The following is a 21,910-nucleotide window of genomic DNA, read 5'->3' as shown; positions in this document are numbered from 1 at the left end:
AAGGAAGAGAGAGAGAGAGAGAGAGAGAGAGAGAGAGAGAGAGAGAGAGAGAGAGAGAGAGAGAGAGAGAGAGAGAGGAGAAAAACTGACACGTCATCCAGCTACCTAAAGAAATGGAGGGAATGGACTAATTTGGACTGAAATTGTGAGTTCAGGGACTTTTGGGATTAAATTAGAAAGGTAGGGATTGAAACGAGGACGAAGGCATATTTTAGGGACTAAACATAATTTTGCCCATAATAGAAAATTGCAATGCTTCCAAGGATTGAGAAGAGCTTCTATAAAGAAATTTGTTTGCAAAAGGTGCAAAAAAATTTTATGAAATAGCAAATTCTAAGGCAAAGGTTGTGCAACATTCGCTTTACTTTAGAACTTTAGAAAATACTTGAATAGTTCTTGGTGATGAATAAGTTAAATGCAAGAGTTTTTTTTTTTTTTTTTGAAGGGAAGACGACAAGCTTTATTAAGTGAAACTGAGGAGTACATGGAATGATGCAAATGCAACGAAAGAAAGCAATAAAACATAACAAGATACACAAGCGCAACTAATTTTGAAAAGTAACCAGGGTATGACTAAATGCCTTTCGGACATGATTAGAAGCCGAAAAAACTGCAGTGCATATATCAATTCAGCAGCGAAACTGTAGTAGTAACCTTAACCAGGATCGTAACCGTAACTTGGGAGATATACCTCAAAAGAGTGAGGTGAGGCTCTCGAGAGGACGAAGGCGACCAAGGATGTCAAAAACTTGGACGTTGGTAATCGAACTCTCAAGAACAAGAACCATGAGATCGAGTCTCGAACCCAAAATTGAACTAGAACCCAGATTAAGCAACAACAACCACCTAGGTTCCAAACACGAGCCTCAGTGCGTAGGCCTAGGGAAAGCCCACACACACCCTGAAAGGCCCAACATACAGACCTAGGCCCACAGAGAAATACTATGGACACCCAGACCACTCTGATCTGTTTCCCTAGCCCTTCGCCAACACCACCCGGCCACTGCTACCAATACACCAGAGCATGAGGGCAAGGAACGGCCGCCACGAGAGGAAACATAGGTGCGCCGGAAGAAAACAGCGCTCCGAAGACCACTATCCCAAATTAACCATGAACCAAGATCGGACCCCTATACCAACCAGAGTCCTTCAGCCCCTGCGATCGGATGTCATTCCGACCTCCACCGTCACCGACTGCCACTATCAGGCCTACCCGGTCCCTATCACACCCACTTCTCCATCCCCGCAAAAGAGACGAACCAGATCCATGATCCCAAAGTCGTATTTTCTCCCACAAACCCGCTTTGGAGAAGCACCTCCTCCGGCGAGAATCATTCGAGCAAATGATCTCCCGAGCAGACTCCCCACGAGCACCGCCATATAGTTTAAAACGACAGTCCATCAAGAACCGGGTGCCACAACCCAAAGGTTGAACATAGGATACCGACAACCTCAAGGAGGACGACAAACAGGCTTCACAAGGGGAAACATTGAAGGCCAAAGATCTCGACGAGCAAAACCCTAGAACTAGGGTTTGCCGCCGCCAGTAGAGAGAGAAGAGAAGAGCTCTCATGATTACTCTTTCATTGACTATTGTGGTAAAGATGTTCAGAAATTAAGCAAAAACTTTAATACCAAATCATAATATTAACTGCAAGTGTTGATAAATTTGTTTCATTTTTCAGTCATCGGCATTACTGCAAAATTCATTTTTAACTTTAGTTGACGAAAATTCATCTGTAAAACTTGCAAATTCAATTTTATTTAGATGACGAAAATCGCATCGGCAAAAGCTGTAAAATTTCATATTTATGTTTAGCCGACGAATATGCAAATTTCGTTTTTATGCTTGCCAACGAAACTCGTTGGGCAAAAGGTTCCAATTTCCCAAGCATTATCATATTACGCTTCTTTACATCAAAGAACAAATGGACTCCATGGCCCAATGGATAAGGCGCTGGTCTACGAAACCAGAGATTCTGGGTTCGATCCCCAGTGGAGTCGCTGATGTTTTGTTTTTTATCACACTCCTTTCCCTCGTTATCCTTCCCTCTTTAGAAAGCAGCTACTTATCCAGGAACAAATTTCTTCAAGAAAAAAAACCCAGGAAAAACAATGCACTGTCTTTTGGAGCTTAGTAAGGTTACCGAGATAGTGTTGGGAAGAAGTAAGACTGAAATAAAACCCTAAAGCGAAGAAGATTCAGATGGAAGCAAAGCAATAAAAGTCGCATATACATTACATCAGGGTACTCAAATTGCAAACTTACATAGTCGGGAAATGGATCCGACCACCATTCAAAATAATAGGGGAACATAGGGAGATTATCCCTATAACACTTTCTTTGGTACATAAAATCCCCTACCAACAGTTTGGAGATATAAGACGAGGGCCAAATCTACTTGATTTGGACTTCAAATCTAAAACAGTTAGGGCAACAATAATTCTGGGGTACAATGTGCTTTACATATTTCACTTTGCTACATAAATTTGAGAGAATTGCTTCCTTATTAGCATCGTACATCATTGTTGCTCTCCTTTGCTTGCACAGGAATTCATTCCATTAGATTCTGGGTTGCTGCCTTCTGCAGATTTCTTGCTCAAGTTGTATGGTGCTGAATTTATTACCCTGAACAGAGCCACAGATGAACAAGTACCTCAAATATTATTTGCTGTTTCAAATCCTTGTCAGTTGCATTCATTATTGAAGTTTGTCTACTTATCTAAATCGAGTTATAAAATGCAGACAGCTGTCTAGCTGTTCCTCAGAAAACATAGTAGTTTTTCAGCACGAATACGACCCAAGATTTTAACCCATACCCTCATGCAAAGGGAAAAAAAATGGTCCAATTGCTCCAAAACAGTGATAGTTCTTGTCTAATCTCCTAAATTCTACCTTCTAAGTGTTAGCTTCTTGGTTGTAGAAGAGTTATAGTATGCCAAACTCCAGAGCATATCACAGGCAACTCAAGCAAGTGACCAGCAAGAAAGAAATATAGAGTCAGCTTGTAAACCTAACAACCCTAGGTTCTATACACAAGGCCTTACTATGATGATGGTAAATTGTAAATCTCAAAAATTTGTGGTTGGAACCAATGAATACTCACCTTTCCTTGCGTTTCCCTAAAAATCGAGCCAAGGATGCTTTGCGAGCTTGTGGAATAGCTGCATAAAAAAGAATAACTTCAATAAAGAATGATGTGACCACAACTCAACTTATAGTCATGCTACTCAAAGTCAGAACAAACATAAAGAATGAGGGATTTTGTTGATTAAATATTGTGAACACCAATCAAAATTCAAGTATGGTATAAAAGAAAGGTCCCTGTATTTGGGAGTTCAAAAATCAGAGATTTGTTGAGAAAACAACCACCTTCCAATAATAGAGTGGCATACCAGAATTAACCATAGATGTTGCAGCAACAGATTTAACTGCATTTGCTGTTTTTGGAGGCTCCACTTTACTAACAGGAGTCGTTGGAAGCCCTGTGGTTTTAGCTGCCATCAGTTCATCAGTGCTTGTGGACCCACTTACTGATTGGGTACCAGTATGTGAAGAAACAGATAAGGGACTAGGAAAAGCAGAAGGTGGTGTATTTATAGTCTGATTCACTGGAACACCATCTTCCGCGGCCAACTTTGCTCTTGGTGCTTCAGCTTTTGAGTGTGCACCATTAGAAGGGATGGAAGAACCATTCTGAGCTAAAATCATCATAGCCTGAGCCTGGAATGATTCCAAAACAAATATTGAGATCACTTTTGACCCAGTAGAAGGTTGACAACAAACAAAATGCATGTCTTCATGTGTGCATACTTGCATGCATATTTGTGTGCGAGGAGGGAAAGATGAAAAGAAAGGGGGAGATACACAGGAAGAGAAAGTACCTTCTCAGGGGAGATATCATGATAGACATTCACACTACCAGCATAGAAGATTGTCATCTGAGAAGGAGACCCAGATGCCTTGACGTTGTTCCTGCAAAAGATTTTCAATTAAATAATCTTGACTTATGTTTGTGAATTATCATCCAGGAATTCAGACATTGCATAAAAATTACCATGGTTCAGTGGTTCCAACAATGGACCCTGAACTTGGAGGAACTGAATATGGAGTAGTAACAGGAACTCCTCCAAATAATTGTTGCTTGGTGGTAGTAACAGCAAAATTCTGACCCATAGATGCAAAATGATTCTTCAAGTATAGATTGCCCATAGGAACAGAAATACCTTGATTGGAAACTGAAATCATCTTCATGTCATAAGGACGGTGTACAGAGTGCACATCATGTTGCATAGGATAAGCTGTCAGGGTAAAGTGAGTGCCACCTTGCCTATCGTGATTGAAGTACTTCTAGATAATAAAAACCAGAAATCAATGAGAGAAAGGGGCAACAACAGTGTCCAATGATTAACGATCCTATCGTTTCTATGAATATCACTTTCAACAACCACAGTTTTTGACATAGCATCGTTCCTCAACTTGGAGAACACAAATCACCAATACTACCAAGTTTTGATATATTTCAGACCAAAATGTGTATTTCAAACGGCCCCTCGTTGCAATTCAGAAAGAAATTAAGTTAAACGAGGGAATATGATATACCTGTGCATCACATGTAGGTCGTTTCTGACAAGAATCAAATGCGTCTGAAGTTGAGACGGGCATAAATCCGGAAGACAAGAAGGACTCAGGTACCATCTTTTGAGTCTTACCTTCTGGAGCACCTTTGGAAGACATCAAATGATGAGGAATTGCAGAGACCTTGTTTGAGAAGGGCCAATTCGAACCAGCACCTCTGGTCAACCCTAACAATTGCAAGAAGGCGAGCCACATAACTCGATTAAAACCCAAATATAAGTAACAAGAACTTCTCAACTCCACAGTTAATGGCATAACTTTACAGAATTAGATCACAACACTCAAAGCATAAGGATATCTTTCTCTCTCCATTTGTGGGGTATTCCCAAGTTGCTTGATTGCCAAAGACCCTCTAATGGCCAAACAACTACTAACAACAATATGATATATGTACTGATTCACAATTTTCACATCTTTATAGCAAACAGCTAGGATTTAATGTGTTCAAAATAACAGCTGGGGGTTTAACCAAACGAAAAAGAACTTTCTGGATCAGAAATACTCTATGATCAACCTAGCAATAACCCAATTACTACAGAATCATTCATATCCCACCATTCATGCACATGAAAATTTCTCAACTCTTATAGCAAATGATTCACAGACCAAAAAAGACTAAAAATTTCATCTCAGGAAATCAAAAGAATCAATAAAGAAGAAAAATTTCTCAGAGCTGAAAGAATTGAATTAAAAAAATCACACACCACCAGAGTCTCTGCAAGCATCGTCAATATTCTCCTCCTTGATCACAGCCACCGACTCTCTCGAGCTCAAACCCATGAAATCTCTCTCCATCATTATAAAAAAAAAAACCCACCTCAAAATCCAACAAAACCTGAGAGAGGAAATCAAGAACTCTTTGCTCCAGAGAGAGAGAGAGAGAGACAGAGAGAGGAGAGAGGAGATCTTGACCGTTAATTTTTTATTTCAAAAATGGAATAGATATATATATATAAGCACGGGGCGTGATTACCGATCTGTCCGGTAAAGGGTCCGGTAATAATAGCACGTGCGCGAAGAAGCACTCAGCTAGCTAAGCTGTGAGCACTAGACGTGTGTTATGGGAGACACGTGATTCGTTTGCCGATTAATCGCCGTCTTTCTTAATTGGTCCGTAGAGTAATTAAGGTGTTTCGTGTTTCATGCATGCATGCATGTGATCGATCAAATGAGATATTATACACACAATTGATTGTTTTTCTCATTTCATTCTTTTTTCAAAGAAAAACGAAAATATTATTTGATATCAATTATTATCGTGGAAAATAGTACAGACAGAATGAACGAATAATTCAATTCATTATATAAGCATTATGTAACATACTAATGTGAAAAGAAAAAAAACCTCATTGATTTGTTTGCATGCATAATTATTGTAGCGTTAATCTAATCTTCTCCACTCTGACTATAAATGAGTGACGTTCATGTGAATATTAAGTAGTCATCTAATATTCTCCACTACGGCTATAAAAATAAATAATGTTCATGAGAATCAACTTTAATATTCCGAACATTTTTTAAACACTGCTCCATAATCACTTGAAAAATGCCAGAGCTATTTTATCATTTGATGACTAACTAGTAACCAGTCATGTAAATATATCACTGTTGAGCTTCTATTGCAATTTGGCAGGAGAAATTCTTAGGTGGGGGTTTCCCCACCACGTGGCTTTAGGGCCACCAAATCAGAAGAAATTTTTGTTTTCTCTCTTTTTCGAAACTGTCCATGCTCCCTAAATGTACAATACCCAAAAGACCCCTCTTGCTGAGCAGTGATTGATCTGCAGCACCACTTTGCGTGCGGGTGCCCCACGCAAGTCTTTCTTGAGAGATAGCACAACCTAATTAGTTATCAACTTGTAGGGGTCATCATTTGGCCCTTCGGCCCAAAGCCTGCGCCGGCCTATAGGGCCGAAGCCCTACCCGGCCCTTGCTTTAGGGCAGGCCAGCCCGACCCTTTCTAAAATAGGGTAGGGTCATGGTCATGCAATTGAAGCCCGGCCCGGCCCTCTAGGCCCGCCAGTTTAAGTCCTAATATTTTCTATTTTTTCTATTTTAAAAATAAATTTCTCTTTTTTCTATAGCATACAACTTATCTCTTTTTTGGTAATTGATTTCCTAAGATTTATTTTCTTTAATTCTTGTTTCCTTTGTTAAATAAAAATTAATTTAGAGATTTAGAGAGAAAGTTAATTAAATATAACCTCATTAACTAATATTTATAAATGTTATAACTTATAAGTTAATCTCAATATATATATATATATATATATATATATATATTAAATATGATCAACAAAAAACAATGAGTCTTAGATTGCATATATGACCATAGAGCCACATTTTAAGGAAAAAAGAATAATTTATTTCTTTTTGTTAAACAAATTAAATCCCTTTTAGGCACATTTCGGCCCTATTTGGAAGGCCGGCCCGACCAGGCCCTTTTGGCCCTATTGACTAGGGCTTTTCGGGCGTGTAAGGGTTAGCATATTTAAGTCTCGGCCCTACCCTACCCGGCCCTAAATTTTGTTGAATTTGACGAGGTCCGGCCCTAGCCCGGCCCATAATGACCCCTATCAACTTGTAGTTGGTAGGGCAAGGATTAGGGTCCAATTCCAAAACCAGGTAGTTGTGTCCCTTTTAAGCAACAGATTAGAGTACATGGTACCAACCAAATTAATCTCCAGAATATACTGTATTTTCATATATAAAAATTAAAAGTTACACAATGTTTTCGATGAAATACTACAACAACGTTATAATAAACAATTATGTCCCTCTCAAAAACCGGATTAGATTAGGGCTCCTAGCTTAGCTAGGTTTCAAATTCAGGTGTGCGTGGCGTGTGATCGAGGATGGTGGTTGAAACTTCATGTTTCACACCAACAGTGAAATGACTATTAATTTTGGAATTAAGCATCATTGAATTTTGAAACCTCAAGTTAAAAGTAAGGAAATGGCAAACAGATTACTTGTGGAACACCAAATCACATGCAAAAACATCAATATGATTTCAATCTTGATAATAGCTCTCCACATTACTAATTCTTTCAAAAGAAATGGACAAATCAATAAGTACGTGGTTTTGCATTTACAATTTTATGGTATATTATTTCTTATATGAAGTTTATATAACTTTCTTTTACATCAAAAATGTGGAGCCAAAACACCATAAACTCCAATTTAATTCTTATTCTTAACTAATTTCCAACTATATATAGGTTCAATGAATGAGATTATAATTGGAGCTGGTTCTATATATCTAGTATATTTTGAATGAACAAAACTACGTGCCAATGATACTTAATTACAACTTTTCAAACATAAACTAATAGTGACACCAGGGATTAAGTTAACGTATTGTTCTTGTATAGTTTATTCCTTCTCCCCTTTCCACTTTTTTCTTTTTCTTCTAATATAGTGCATAGTTGACCAAGGCCTTGATTCTATTGGCGTGCTATAGCAAAAACACATACAAAAACATTGTTTAAAATCCACCACAATTCAAATATACACTTAATTTGGCAGACTACTTGAATAAAAAATCTACACATGTCGAAGTTTACAATAGAAAATTTCTCTTGAATTAAAACAAAACCAATATGAACACAAAAACCCTAGTATTTTATTCTCAAGTGACACAGACCTTTTGGTTTTAGATGAATGACAAATATTTAGAACAATCAAATATATTCTCTTCCAAAGCGATCATATCAATTCACATTTAACTAATGAATGCATGAGCCATCGCTAACTACAAATCAACGATAGATTATTAGATTTCAACTTGACCAAGGGTTTCTTTATTCTTCCAAATTTTTGGTCGAGTGTGTGTGTTGTTAGTGGCCTAGTGGGGTGTTTCCAAGCAAGTCCCAAACCCCAATTGATAGCAACTCTTATGGAGAAAAAAAAAATAAGATTTCCTAGATTCGATTACAAAAGTGAAAAGAATGAAAGGCCGGGTTGTTAGAGATTTGGGCTAAATACAAGGTTTAGGTCCAAAATCAATTCAGTCTCTAAACTTCCAATTTCATCAAAAACATCACTGCACTTTCAATTTTGATATAATAGTTCCAATTTGTTAGTTTTCCGACAATTGAGTTATTTAACTTGTTAATGTGGCTCATATATGGCCTATGTTTTATGATGTGGTGTCGAGGTGATCTGCATAGTCAATTTAGGAGTGAGTCCTACTATTAAAAATAAATAATTTTTCAACAAATAATCCAACTATAACTTGAACCCATAACAGAATATTAACGAATTGGACCTATTAGATGCAAAATTGAAAGTGCAAGGGTGTTTTTGATGAAATTAGAAGTCCAGAGACTGATTTGATTTTGGACCTAAACCACAAGGTACTAACTAGTATTTAGCCCTAAAGATTTACATGATATAGCGAGTAAGTGATTCAATACTATATTATCAATAGAATTGAGGTATCTTGAGATAAAACTCGAGTTTATTTTGATTATATTCCTTTATATTAACTATGAAGGTGTTCAACAAGTATTGAATCAAGGGCCGGTGGTGATGAGGAAGCTATGAAGAAGAAGAGAGGACGTCCATTGGGATAAAAAAGTAAATCCTCCTCCAACTCTAAGAAGGTTCTTGCTGAGGAAGTATTGATCGAGTATGCTCTACTCTGGAAAGTCTCCTTGCCCTAGCTCTAAGGGTAAGGAAAAGATTTAATTTCTGTTTTTTATCTTGGCCTATTTGCTATGTTTCTCTCTATAGTTAGAATAGACTTACTTTAATAAGTGAGCATGAGTTTGTTAAATGAATGAACCTAGTCTATGTAGAATAGGCTTACTTTAATAAGTGAGCATGAGTTTGTTAAATAAATGAACCTAGTCTATGTATCAAGGTGATGTTTTTTCTGCATCACAATTTCTTATCTATCTATAAATGGTAGTAGAATGATATGTAATGGTCATTCTGCCCTTACCTTTATTAATGATATGTCCTTGAGATGCCTTAGTTAAAAAAAAAAAGAAAAAAAAAGGTGTTCAACAAATCAGACATGTAAATAAAGGGTTTAAGAAATTCTTTTGAATTATGGGTATAGTTAATGATTTGTTCACCCTCACCGGAATCCGAATCAGACTCACCGGCCACCTCCGTTGGCGATCTAGTCCGCGCCGAGTTCTCGTTCCTCTACTCGCTCCTCAAGTTCCTTCGATCCATCGCGGAGTTCGACTCCATCATCAACCTCTCTGTTCCAACCTCAATCGATTCTGGAGCTTCAAGGTCCGGCGATTTCGCACCTGCAATTTCACAGTTCTGGTCGATCCAAGAGCAATCGCCGGTGTCTTCATCCCCAGTCGAGCCGATCACAATCGCTGGCGTTGTCTGTCCCCCCAATAAAGAAAAAAGATTATTGCCCCCCAATAATATGTCTATTGGGGGTAATAATGATCATTTCCCCTATTAAGGGGCCGTGACCACTTACCCAAGTCTAAAAATTGCCCACTTGCTCCACTAAGAGTTTTTTAACCTCATTTATCAAATTTAAAAGTAAGTGACATTTTTACTCCCAATCTAATTAATAAACTACAAACCTCTCTCTCTCTCTCTCTCTCTCTCTCTCTCTCTCTCTCTCTCTCTCTCTCTCTCTCTCTCTCTCTCTCTCTCTCTCTCTCTCTCTCTACAGCCGACAGCCCAGACGCAGAGCGACGCCTTCAACACCTTCTCCAAGATCGGCGTCAGCAAACACATCCCAAGCGCAATCTTCGTCGACAATCTGCTCCTAGTCCCAATCGGCGTCATTCTTCGTAAAAACCTCCGCCATCCTAGTCCTCTCCTCTTCCATCTCTTGAAGCTCCCTAATCTGCATCTCTTTTCTTTCTTTAATCTCCCTCTCCAATAGCTCTATCTCAGGTGTCTGCATGTCAAAGAAAATTCTCAATCTCTCACATCGCAGGAATTTGGGTTTAACTAACAGAGAAATATCGTAGATGCGGATTTGGTAGGAATTGGGGCTGGGCGTGGGGTTTAGGAGTCAGGTTCTCTCTGATGTGGTCTTGCGTCACAGAAATTAGGGGTCGGGAATCGTAGATTATGGACGACGCGGATTTGGTTTTGAAATTGGGGTTGGGTGTCGGGTTCTTTCTCATGTGGTCTTGCGTAGCGGAGGAATTAGTCATAGACTGTGCCCAAGACTGGTGCCCAGAGCAAATTCTGGGTGTCCACTTATTTTCTTTTTTGGTAAACTATAAGGAAAGAAGCAAGAAGAATGAAGAATGAAAAAAAAGGTTTTGTTGAGTAGTTATACATGTCTACTGCGGGGCAATAATATGATTATTGGAAAACAATAATATGAGTATTGGGGGGGGCAATAATATGCATATAAATTGATCAATTGTGCCTGTAGTGTATTCTTTTTTATTTTGGGAGTTTATGCAATTCACTGGAGGGCAATAATATGATTATTGGGAGACAATAATATGAGTATTGGGGGCAATAATATAGTTATTGGGTAATATTAGGGGGCAATAAATTAAGACGCCGGAATCCGGTCACCAGTCCGACAGTCGAATTCTGGATTCCGGTGACTGGTTGTTGGATTCCGGTCACTAGACGCCGGAGTCCGGTCACCGGTCGCCGGAGACCGCGGCCGGCCACTGGTCACCGGAGCACAGCAAGGTGGAAGATGACTTCTCTCTCTAAGTGAGAAAGAAGGAGAGGGTAAAAAAGTCCCAAAAATAAATAAAAAGAATTAATTGGGTATTAGAGAAATAATCTCTTAGAATGTTTTGGGTAAATGGGGTTAAAAAACTGTTAGTGCAGTAAATGGGCAATTTTTAAGCTGAAATTTGGTAAATGATCATTTCCCCTATTAATTATTATGGTGTTCAACAAGTCAGACATATTCAAAATAGTTAATTATTTGCCACTTTAGTGTGATCTAGTATAGCACCTCAAGACTTTTTTCCCTTCTGCCCTGCCCTAGGTTTTTCTTTAGAAACATTGAGAGTCAGTGGCGTTTATCCTCGCCCACCATGGACGCTTTTGCCCGGAGTTTATCTCTGATCTGAGGTTTTGTGCCCCTCTTTTCTCTTTATTGTTTTTCCCTTTATGTTGATTGTCTCCTTTTTTCGTATCCTTCTCGGTCTGTTTCTCATGACCTAAACCCCCTTTCTTTCAGATCTATTCTTCTTCCTCCTAAATCGGTTATCATCCTTGTGCCTCGCCATCTACGGCAGCTCTTATCCTTTTCTTCAGCCATGGCTTGTAAATATGCTACTCGGAGCTCTATTTAAAACGGGGTTTACATGTTAGTGCACCCGATGATGCTACAAGGGACTCAACACCTTTTTGGATGCCTGTCCCTTCGAGCTCTTTGTGGATCTCACCTCGCTCTCTCTTTAATTGTTTTTTTTCTGGGTGATTTTTTGGCATAATATGTTCTCCAATTCGAAGATGGTTTGAGATTTGGGTTTCTTGCCTTTGAATCTAGATTGCAGTTGGTTGGGTGTTTGATCGGAACTATTATGGGCTTGCTTGGTTTAGGCCCTATTGTCTTTGTTTGTCAGAGCATTCTAAGATATCTTGATCTTCCTGGTCGACAAGCTTGGTGTTCTCTCCATGACAGCGATCCAGTCGATGTCACGTTGTCATCCTCCTGGCTAAGATACTACTTGGGAGGCTCTTATTTTGGCCCGCCTGGTTTGGGCTGTAGAGTTTGCTTGTTTCTTCTTGATTTGTTTTAGTTGGCCTTGTTGGCTGGGCTTTTAGTTGTAATCCTTCACTTGTAATCTTCCTTCTTCTTCTTTTTTTGTAAGGGAAACAGAATAAGGTTTCATTAAATATATCAACAACATCTCTCCGTCAAGCTAGACGGATTCGAAAATTCCTTTTATTACAAATCAATGCACAAATTAGACTGTATAACGCAGATAAGTATAAAAACAAAATAAAAACCAAACTAAAGAAGAAAAAGTAAAATGTAAAAACCCCTACACTTATCTAACCCTAAATCAGAGCCACTAACTTGACAAGCATTGACGCCTAAAGACCATCTTAGTGTACATCGCCACTCATTAACCAGCAAACAACTACAACTGAGAGCAGAACAAGGTGAGAGAACTTATTCAAAGCAAGAAGAAATGCCTCAACTACCTCCTAATAGCCCATGACAGGCCCAATGCAAAAGAGTAAGAAAATGAAACTGTAAGCCTAGTAGACCCAAAACGGCCACTGGCCCATTGCCCAAGGCCCAGGCCTAGCCTAAACTCCAGTTTGAAACTAGGGTTTCTACCCGAGAAAACTGGGAAGCAGACCCAAACCAGTCCCGCGCACCTCCACAACACCTGGGCCAAGCCGTCACAGACCCAAACCACCTCATAGACTCCTTTCCGGTCGAAGCCAAGCCCATCATCCTTCCCTTTCCCCCCAGATTGGCCTGCTACGAGCCATCGGAAAAGTAGTGATCCATCACCAATCTAGTGGCCGACTACGATCCTCCACCATCACCGTAGTTTAGAGAGAGAGCTCCTAGACCACGACCTAGACTCAATCAACCACAATCAGATCACCGGCCCCAAGACGCATAACATCGGCCTCCTCAGAAGCTATGAACACTGATGTAGTCTGTGTAACCCTCCGATGTCACAAACTTCGACACGATCCGCTGAACCACTCCGAGAAACACACTCACAACACCCTCAGCCGAAACCCCCCGCAATCGGAGCCCTCGAACACCTTAGTTGAGATCACAACGTCGTCGCTTGAGAAGCCACAGCCTCTTTGAGCCCACGTTACCGCCGTCCCGCCTTTATCTAGTCTGAGGAGCACAAACTCACCGCCGCCAACACGAAACCTAGGTTTCACCTCACCGGGTCACTTTGAAACCTTCGGAGTTATAATCTTCCCTTTAATCTAATACAATCCTTGTTTGTTGGCCAAAAAAAAAAAACAACTCAGAGATATAAATGTAGGGTTTAAGAAATCCTTTTGAATTATGGGAATAATTAATGATTCTTCATGGTTTAGGGTTTAAGGTTTATATCAAAATTTCTTTTATGCGGTGATGTTTCAATGCATTTCCAAATGACGGACTTTATAAATCTTGAATGAATATTGTTTTGCAATTTTTGTTTTTTGTTTTCCTTTGAAAATTGTTATAAGAAATTTGTTTGAAATTTTTGTATCACGTCGAGTGTAGCATATTCTAAAAAATGATGTTTTGCGGCCTTTTGCCAACAATGAGATTATAGAATGGAAAAAAATTATAAAGAGAGGGGTTTGACATGATTTGGCACTTTGGAGTTACCATGGAGGCACATGTGGCACGCCAAAACAAGTGAAATCTTGTCAACATATATTTTTTTCTCTTTCTATTCTTCTATGCCATAATCTCACCATAGGTAAACATGATTTTTAGAAGTTATCCTAAGTGATGGACTTAAAAAATCTCGACCTAATTTTTTTTAATGAATTTTCTTATATTCCAATTTTAAAAAATCATAAAAAAAATATTAGTTCAAGTTTTTTGAGTTCCGTCAACTCGAGAGTTGTTTAAAAATCATGAATTATGAGTTGGAAGATTTTGGTGAGTAAATAAGAACATGTTATTTTGGCCACACAAAAAAACCATATGCTATAATCCAAATTTTTGAGTGAAAATTATGATTTGGACAATTTTTTTTTTTTGGAAGAAAGTTTCTAAGTTAGTTTCCATGAACTTGGGATATCTTTCTAGTGTAATATGTATCTTTTTTTGCGCTTAAATATACTTGCATGCATTGACACTGTTAGTCCCTTAGTACAAAAAGAGTAGGCACAATCTCAAATATGAAATATGTGAGGTTTTAAGTTTTTAACCATTCAATCCAATATAAATAGTAGACTATAATATCAAATCCTACAAATTTCGAAATATGATAGAAGTTTTCATGACATACATGATGCAATAATATATTGTTGGGCAATGGACCCCATCAGGTACAATTAACCAACCACATGTTGAAGCTTTTCTTCAACTTGGATATGATTTGTTGGATTCCAAAAAAGATTTTCCATGTGAACGTGATGTGCTTGATTAGTTCATCCATCAATCAATGTTAATTGGTCATTGCAGTGAAGGAAACCTATAACCTTTAGTTAAAATGAAACAAATCAAGTACAAGTCTGCAATTAGTGGACATGGCTAATGGGCTTGACTTCTTGGTGCTTTTCTGGCTTTAGTGTCGTCAATGACATCTTTTACATTGTAAAGCAGGAAAAAACAGAGACCGAAAAGCTGAGATTAAAGGCAATTCATATTGAAATATAAAGATAGCTGTAAAAGTGTCGAGCTGCTTGAAAATCTGTGGAAGACAGTGTATAATGAGCATTCTGATTTCTACTATAACCCAAATGAATACCTCAAACGTCACAAAAGAATTTTACAACAAAACATGACTTGGTTAAGATCAAGTTCATTGCACGACAAGCCTGGAGAAATGGGCAGCATCTGCATTACAGAAAAGTACACGCTCCATAAAATTTGTGATCTACTGGTATAAGGTGAAAGGATAGATCTATCTGAAGATTGTTTGGCTGAGAAGTTACGATCATGAATAAGAGAGCATATGAATCATGTCTCTATGGCTGCAAATGAATACGTCGAATCATCAATACAGAGCTTATGCATGACCAACAGCTGAACCACTTCCAAGTGGTTCACTAATTTGAAGGAGTTCATTGCATAGCCCCGTGAAAACAATGGAATCCGTTTCAATAGGTTTAAACTTGACAAGAGCCGAGGGGACCAAGTCCTCATCAGCTAGTGTTGCTGGTCTCTCCCCTGCTGCAGGAGAGTGGGGGATCACCCGCCGCTTGATAGCTGCAGGATTCAGCAGCTCAAATTCCAAACTAGGCTCTTTCAATGCTAAGCTGACGTACTGTTTCATCAAAGAACCAGGAGAAAAATAACACATTTAAACCCACAATCCAAGTTAAATGCAGAAGTATATATAAGCCAAACATACACCAGCAAAGAGATTTTGAAGTATTTGAACATCAAAGGCTGCATATATTCTAGGCTGGAGGAAATAGATATTGCTACAAACAGCAGTTACTTAGAAATATACAGTTATGGGGTACAAACTACTTCTAACATTTCTATTTATTCAGTTATTCACATGTACCAAGTCCTCCATACATTCATTTTCACACTATCACACACCTAAATGACAGTCAAAGAAACAAAGAGAAATAAATAATAGGAGAACGGTAAAGGAATGACCTCATAGAGAGCACTAGTTGGCTCTGCAGGAGAAAAAACACCTTGAAGCACCACTCCGTCAGGAAACTGGACCCGGATAACAGTTTTTGTGTACCTCTTTTTAGCAGCTTTCGCCTGCTTTTCCCTATATGACTTCGGTATCAGCATCTGCGAATCGTCAATCTTCTTCTTTCTCGCTTCAGCTTCTCTTTTCAGCTCCATAGCTGAGAGGCTATAGAAACTTTCTGGTAGCTCAATTTTTGCTGCTACACTTTCAGAGACAGAAAAGAAGACCCTGGTCTAAACAAACCAAAACTTAAGAGAATCAGAAGTCGTTGATGAATGAGAATGGATCATACAGAAGATATGATAAAGATTAATAAAATGAAAGCCCCAAATCCCAGTTCCCACATAACATTACGCACTTAATTATACAGCAAGAAAACTGATAAAACAAAACAAAGACAGTTAATTTTGAGGTAACTACATAGAAGTATCAAACACTCTCAGATCCCTGATCTGTAACAAGCAAAACTTTATAACGAAGACCTTGAACAGAATTTTTCTCAAATTTCAAACTGCATAAATGCAAACATGACAGTTAACATGCTTTTGTCAAGCAGATGTACAAATGTTCCATATCACCTCCATTAGTAAGGAAAAGGGTCTGCGATTGGACTCCTAACTGGGAAGGTAGTCAAACTCTTTTGGCAACGAATGTTTTGGGTAATGTTCAATAAAATATGGTTGTATCACAATTAACCAAAGAATCCTACAACTTCTGATATCATTATGAATATTTACTTTTATGACTCTATGGATCCCTATGTTATTGGAGTAAAGTTTATCCACATCTTTCAAATCATCTTCACTACCAAACCACATTTCAGTTGTACCAAAAATCCTATTATCAGAATACAAAATTTCCAACTTTCAGGGAGACCTTTCAACATGTAAATAAAGTGATTAAATACTAAATCTTCAGTAGAAGAAAAACAACAATAAACAACCAAGTATCGATGAAACTTATCCACCAAATGCAATCAACAATTAATATACCTGTCTGTCAACCTTCTTTGGTTCAATCTGTTCATCCAAGTCACCCAAACCAGCAGATGTCAACTTCTCTTTCTTCTGCGGTTCTTGCACCTTGGGCGGTTCCAGCAATTCTACCCCCTTCTTCATTACGCCAATCTGCTCTGCGGAAGGAACCTCCATCACTGCCCACATCTCTCCCTCCTCTTCTTTCAATTCAAACCCCACAAACTCCAGCAACTCAATGCCTCCCACAACCTCACCAATGGCCTCCCTAATCTTTGGATTACTCATCCGAACCTTCCTGAACTTCACATTCTCCGGCTCCCTAACTATATTCCTCAACAGCCTCAGCACAACCTCAACAGACCCCGAACCGGGATTGCCTGAAGCAAAAGTACCAATGCAAGCGTCCAATCCACTCCGAGACGTCTCCACACTCTCCACCGACCCCGAAACACCCTCCGCACTTTCATTGTCAGCTGAATTATTCACACAGCTATCAACATGTATGGACACCTCGTCTTCTGACCTGAAAGCTTTGCCGCAAATTGGGCAATCAAACACGTTCAAGGTAAACCCATTCTGAGATCTCTTCCCCGGAGTGATTAAGGCGTCGAACGGATCAAACCCCTCTTGCGGTTTGCGGTTGGGCTTTGGTTCCGTCGGCAATTCGGGTCTCTTCTGATCGAGGCTCTGGGTTCTCTGAGGCGAAGGCTTGGAAGTTGACGAAGAAGACTTTGAGGTGGAAATGGGGTTGGGCTTGGATTGGGGAGGCTGCGAGGCGCGGCCGAGGATCGGAGAATTGGCGGGACCGGCGGAGGAGGAGCCCAAGACTCGGCCTTGGCCCTTGAATTTGCCGGAGGAAGAAGACGAGAATGGGTTCTTGATGAAGCCCTTGACCTTGTCTTTCATGTCGTCCATTCTGATTCTGGTGTATCTATCTCTTTTCTGTTTCAGGTGAACAAGAACAATTCACAGAGCAAAGGTGGTCAAGATTGAAATTAGGGTTAGAGGGAATTGGGGATTTTTAGGGAATTGGGATTAAGAAGGTGTTTCTTGCTTCCATGTTGACTTTTGCGGGTCGTTGGCTCATTTTCCCCGCCCAAACGGACTCGGCGGTTATAATAATAATTATTGTTTTTTTTTTTTCCTGCAATCTTTATCATAGATTTTTTTTGTTTTGTTTTTGGATAGAATCTTTATCATAGATTTTGTAATAACTGAGGAGAATTTTTTTTTTTTTTTTTTTTTTTGAAATACTGAGGAGAAGTATTAGTGATTGGTTATTCTAAAAAAAAAAAAGTAATAGTGATTGGTTGTGTGAGTAATCTTTATTTGGAGTTGGAATGATACTTTAGTTTAAATATCAGAATCCGATCATCGGTGACATGTTTAGCGATTTTGGATTTAATAATAATAATCCAGATAATTAATGTATGCATCATTAATTCAGATAATAAAAATTAATTTGAACAAACAGATGATTCATTTACACATCATTAATTCAGGTAATAAGAGTACGAATTACCGATATTCATGTTTAGTGAGGTTAACATGAATAGGAGAAAAATGAAATAGGAGAAAAATGATTGGTAGCCTCATGTCATTAGAACCTAAGTAAACATTCCACCTGTCATACAAAATGAAAGTTTGACAACATTCTACCCACAAAACAAAAACCTCCGCCATCCAGAAAGAAAGAACAGATCAGACCATGTCAGCTAGGCTAACAAAAACCAAAAAGGGCGATCAAAACCAAAGAACCAAGCTGCTTCAGCTCTTACCCATGAAGCAAGTTAACAGGAAAACAGTCATTCATAACTAGACCCAATTCTATTCATCAGAGGCAGGAGGATATATCCGCTAACTATAATTTTACTATCGTATCAAATAAGCTTCAGCTTTTAAAAAGCTAACCGGCTACCACTACACACGTAGACATTGATGCTCTGAGCAAAGAGCCCTTGTATCCTAAGCAGGCTTTCCATATTTCCTAAACCACAAGTAACTAAGCTGTATGAAATACTTCAAAACATGGTCTGCCTCATTGCACAGCAGGACAACAAGACCCTTTTAGAGCCCTCTTTCGAGATACCCATTACTCGACACAATAACCAAAAGAAATGTAAACGATTTCCAAGTTCTCCTTCTATCCCTAAATGGTACCTTAGATTTGATCAGTACAAGGCCATATGAACGGTACCACAAGTGCCGCAGCCAAGAATGTCAGCATAAAAAGGTTCAGTTAAGAGATTAATTTCAATCAACATAACAGTCAGAGTCCAAATCACCTAGGCTAATGTCACATAAAGGGCAAATGTGCATAAATGAACAGCCTAAACGGCATAACACAATTCAAGAACATAGCAACTAACAGACTAATTGACACTTCCATTATAGATAAGCACATAGCAACTAACAGACTAAGAGCAATATATCAAATAATAACAAGGATGAAAATTCGATGTACTACACCACACATTCATAGTCACAGAATGACAATTAGTCCTTGATTTTCAGAACTTAAGAACGAAACCCTAATTCCACAACACTATAGTATAGCATAACTAGGATTCCGAAATCTGATCAAAATGAACTAGAATAAACGCAATTATCTCCGCAACACAAACACAAATTATCTCTTAAACGATTCACATTTTAACAAGATCGACATTTCAAGATCAGAAAACCACACAAACCGATTCGACTCAGTCCTTATTCTTCTTCAATCGCTCCACGCTCTGGTTCAGCTGCTCGATCCGGACGACGAGGTGAGTGACGGTGTAGAGCAGCCAGTAGAAGATGAGCGCCGCGGCGATGAGAAGCGCGTTGCGCTGGCTCTTCATGATGGACTTCTGGTGGCGGAGGTGCTCGGACGGAGTGCAGGAGTCGCCGTCGCAGTTCGGCCGATTCTCGTACTTCCAGTAGATGTCCATGAGGAGGAAGAGGCAGAAGGGCACCACCGAGAGGAAGGGCTTGAGGAGGTTGCGCGTGACGGCCACGAGGCCCTTGCGGAGGCCGTCGAGGCCGGGGAGCGTGAGGAGGAGGACCATCACGGCCTCTGCGCCCGCGGCGTAGCCTAGCACCACCCACTCTAGAGCCATCGGATCTCAGATTCCGGCGAGGTTTTGAAAGGGATCGTTTGCTTCGTGAAGAAGGAGATTTCGATTCTCTCTCAGACTGGTAAGTGTGAAATGTGAAGCGATTGAATTGGGATTTATGGTCGTTGAAACGGTGCGTTTTGGGGAATTGGGGAGGGCGCGACGCGTGGCGGGAGGTTGCTTAGACTGGTGGACATTCGTGATACAGGTGGACGCGTTTGAGGGACTCGGGTTTTGCGGTCATTTTGGGCCAGGCCCAAGTTTGTGAGATGTGTTTTTGATTCGTAACCCAAGCTGCCAAGCCCAATACAAGGGTAACAGATGCCCGATTTGGTGGAGTTTGTGTGCCTTGTTTGGCCTTCGGTTTTCTGTAAGTGCTTTTGCTACTAGCGAAGTTGTCAAATACTCGTGAATTTTAGTAAACAAGAATTTCAAATGTTTTGCTTCTGTGAAAAGCACCGTGAGTTGCCTCTATGGCCTAAAACCACCAACAAGACGTTTAGAACCTCTTTGAAGCTCTAGAAACAACGCCAAATCAAAAGCGGGATTCTTCCGTCGAGTGATTGGACCAACGGAATTGTCCGATTGTCTAATAGAGCATCGCCTTGTGTACAAGTTAACAGAAAGGAATGACATTTTGGGATTTTTGCATGTAAAATTTGAGTGTTGTGGATATGTTATAATATGTTTCTCAAATGTAATTGGTGGGTCGGACGTGTCACGTGACAAGACTGCCCCACTAATAACTTTCTCCGAAACTAGCAGTAATATGTAGTACAGACGTACAGTTGTGTAGTCTTTGTGAGCTTCCAGTTCGTTAACAGTTGCCTTCTTCCATTAATCTTTCTTGTTTACATTAGTGCATGATAGTGTAGTTGTACTGTTGCTTTCATACGTAGAGTTTAGGAAGCTGTTTCTTCAGCTAGATAGATTAGAATCATCCTAACTATGAATTTATCACTATCTATAGCAATTATATCATTTTGGACCAACCTATGTGAGTGTCAATTTGTCATATTATCTATCTCTCTTTTTCCGTGTATAATACGACTCTGACTGAAAGAGATTTCTTATCATTCTCAGGAAGTTCCGTACCAGTCCCCTTGCTAATTCTCAGTGCTTGATAGACCCTTTTCCTTTATTACCTCTTGAAGTAAAGACTCACAGCATGGAAGAAACTGTATACAGCTTTAGACTAAACACCATAGAAATGGGTTCTGGCAGCTTCTTTATCACTTTCATTATCTGAATTTGCACAAACCCCACAACAAAAAGAAAAAGAGAAAATGAAAGGAAAGAAAGAACTTGTAAAGGCCTTAGAATATGGTCCATATATACTTGTATTGACCCTTAAAGCTAAACCATTCTACTCTGGTACCTTAATCATGCCCTGCTCAATTAGTTTATAATATGAGGTTTTACTGTCACTAATCAACTAATAATCTGCCGCTTAATTTACAAATTATTCTAATCAGTCCCCTTCATTTGTCATTCCTTTTGTCATCTTTGTATAACTTTCAGCATATTAATCAATTACACCATTTGTGACTTTTCTATAAGATTCTTTCTTTTCATTCATGGCCCCAAATTATGCAGACTGCAGATAAACAGGGGGAGGAGTTGGATGTTTCTGTGGAAATAGTTGAGATAGAATCAGGGGAAGCCTCATAAAATTCTTCTGCCAAGTAGATTAGGACAGGTGTGACATCTCCTAGGTTTAAAGCAAAGGCAAAAGCAATGGACAATAGAGTAGAGAGAAAGTTCTACACATTAACCTATTATACAGTGATTATAGTACTATAGGTAATATCTATGCCAACTGTGATTGTGGAAATTTAAGTCCTTCTCTTGAAAGCATATTATATCACAGAACTTTGCTTCAATCATTGTTAGGTTCATCAGTGAACATCTCTGATATCCCAT

General features: G+C 39.3%; 3 protein-coding genes and 1 non-coding gene across 5 annotated transcripts; 1 reads left to right on the top strand and 3 right to left on the bottom strand.

The window, feature by feature from the left end:
• The first annotated feature begins 1,931 nt into the window (after positions 1 to 1,931).
• Positions 1,932 to 2,004, top strand: TRNAR-ACG. The gene has a single exon. It is a non-coding gene; the product is annotated as a tRNA-Arg (tRNA).
• A 197-nt stretch (positions 2,005 to 2,201) lies between these two features.
• LOC112198218 (protein TIFY 6B) lies at positions 2,202 to 5,557 on the bottom strand. 2 transcript variants are annotated; one of them, XM_024339300.2, is made up of 7 exons: positions 5,344 to 5,557; positions 4,604 to 4,806; positions 4,059 to 4,351; positions 3,886 to 3,976; positions 3,397 to 3,724; positions 3,108 to 3,165; positions 2,202 to 2,629 (listed from the first exon to the last, which is right to left on the bottom strand). In XM_024339300.2, the coding sequence occupies exons 1-7, from the start codon at positions 5,435 to 5,437 to the stop codon at positions 2,524 to 2,526; spliced, it is 1,173 nt and encodes a 390-aa protein (XP_024195068.1). In that variant the 5' UTR covers positions 5,438 to 5,557; the 3' UTR covers positions 2,202 to 2,523. The 2 variants fall into 2 exon arrangements, with proteins under 2 accessions (XP_024195068.1, XP_024195069.1); XM_024339301.2 differs by having other exon boundaries at positions 4,059 to 4,348.
• Positions 5,558 to 14,952: 9,395 nt separating this feature from the next.
• On the bottom strand, positions 14,953 to 18,003 carry LOC112196787 (plant UBX domain-containing protein 2). Its single transcript, XM_024337226.2, has 3 exons — positions 16,908 to 18,003; positions 15,870 to 16,148; positions 14,953 to 15,525 (listed from the first exon to the last, which is right to left on the bottom strand). Exons 1-3 carry the CDS (start codon positions 17,805 to 17,807, stop codon positions 15,268 to 15,270), a joined length of 1,437 nt encoding a protein of 478 aa, XP_024192994.1. The 5' UTR covers positions 17,808 to 18,003; the 3' UTR covers positions 14,953 to 15,267.
• Positions 18,004 to 19,302: 1,299 nt separating this feature from the next.
• Positions 19,303 to 20,084, bottom strand: LOC112196788. Its single transcript, XM_024337227.2, has one exon. The coding sequence runs from the start codon at positions 19,988 to 19,990 to the stop codon at positions 19,595 to 19,597; it is 396 nt and encodes a 131-aa protein (XP_024192995.1). The 5' UTR covers positions 19,991 to 20,084; the 3' UTR covers positions 19,303 to 19,594.
• Between the last annotated feature and the right edge of the window lie 1,826 nt (positions 20,085 to 21,910).

Source organism: Rosa chinensis, chromosome 4 (assembly GCF_002994745.2).
Source record: "Rosa chinensis cultivar Old Blush chromosome 4, RchiOBHm-V2, whole genome shotgun sequence".
Taxonomy (NCBI): Eukaryota; Viridiplantae; Streptophyta; class Magnoliopsida; order Rosales; family Rosaceae; genus Rosa; species Rosa chinensis.
This window is presented reverse-complemented; position numbering and strand designations above follow the sequence as displayed.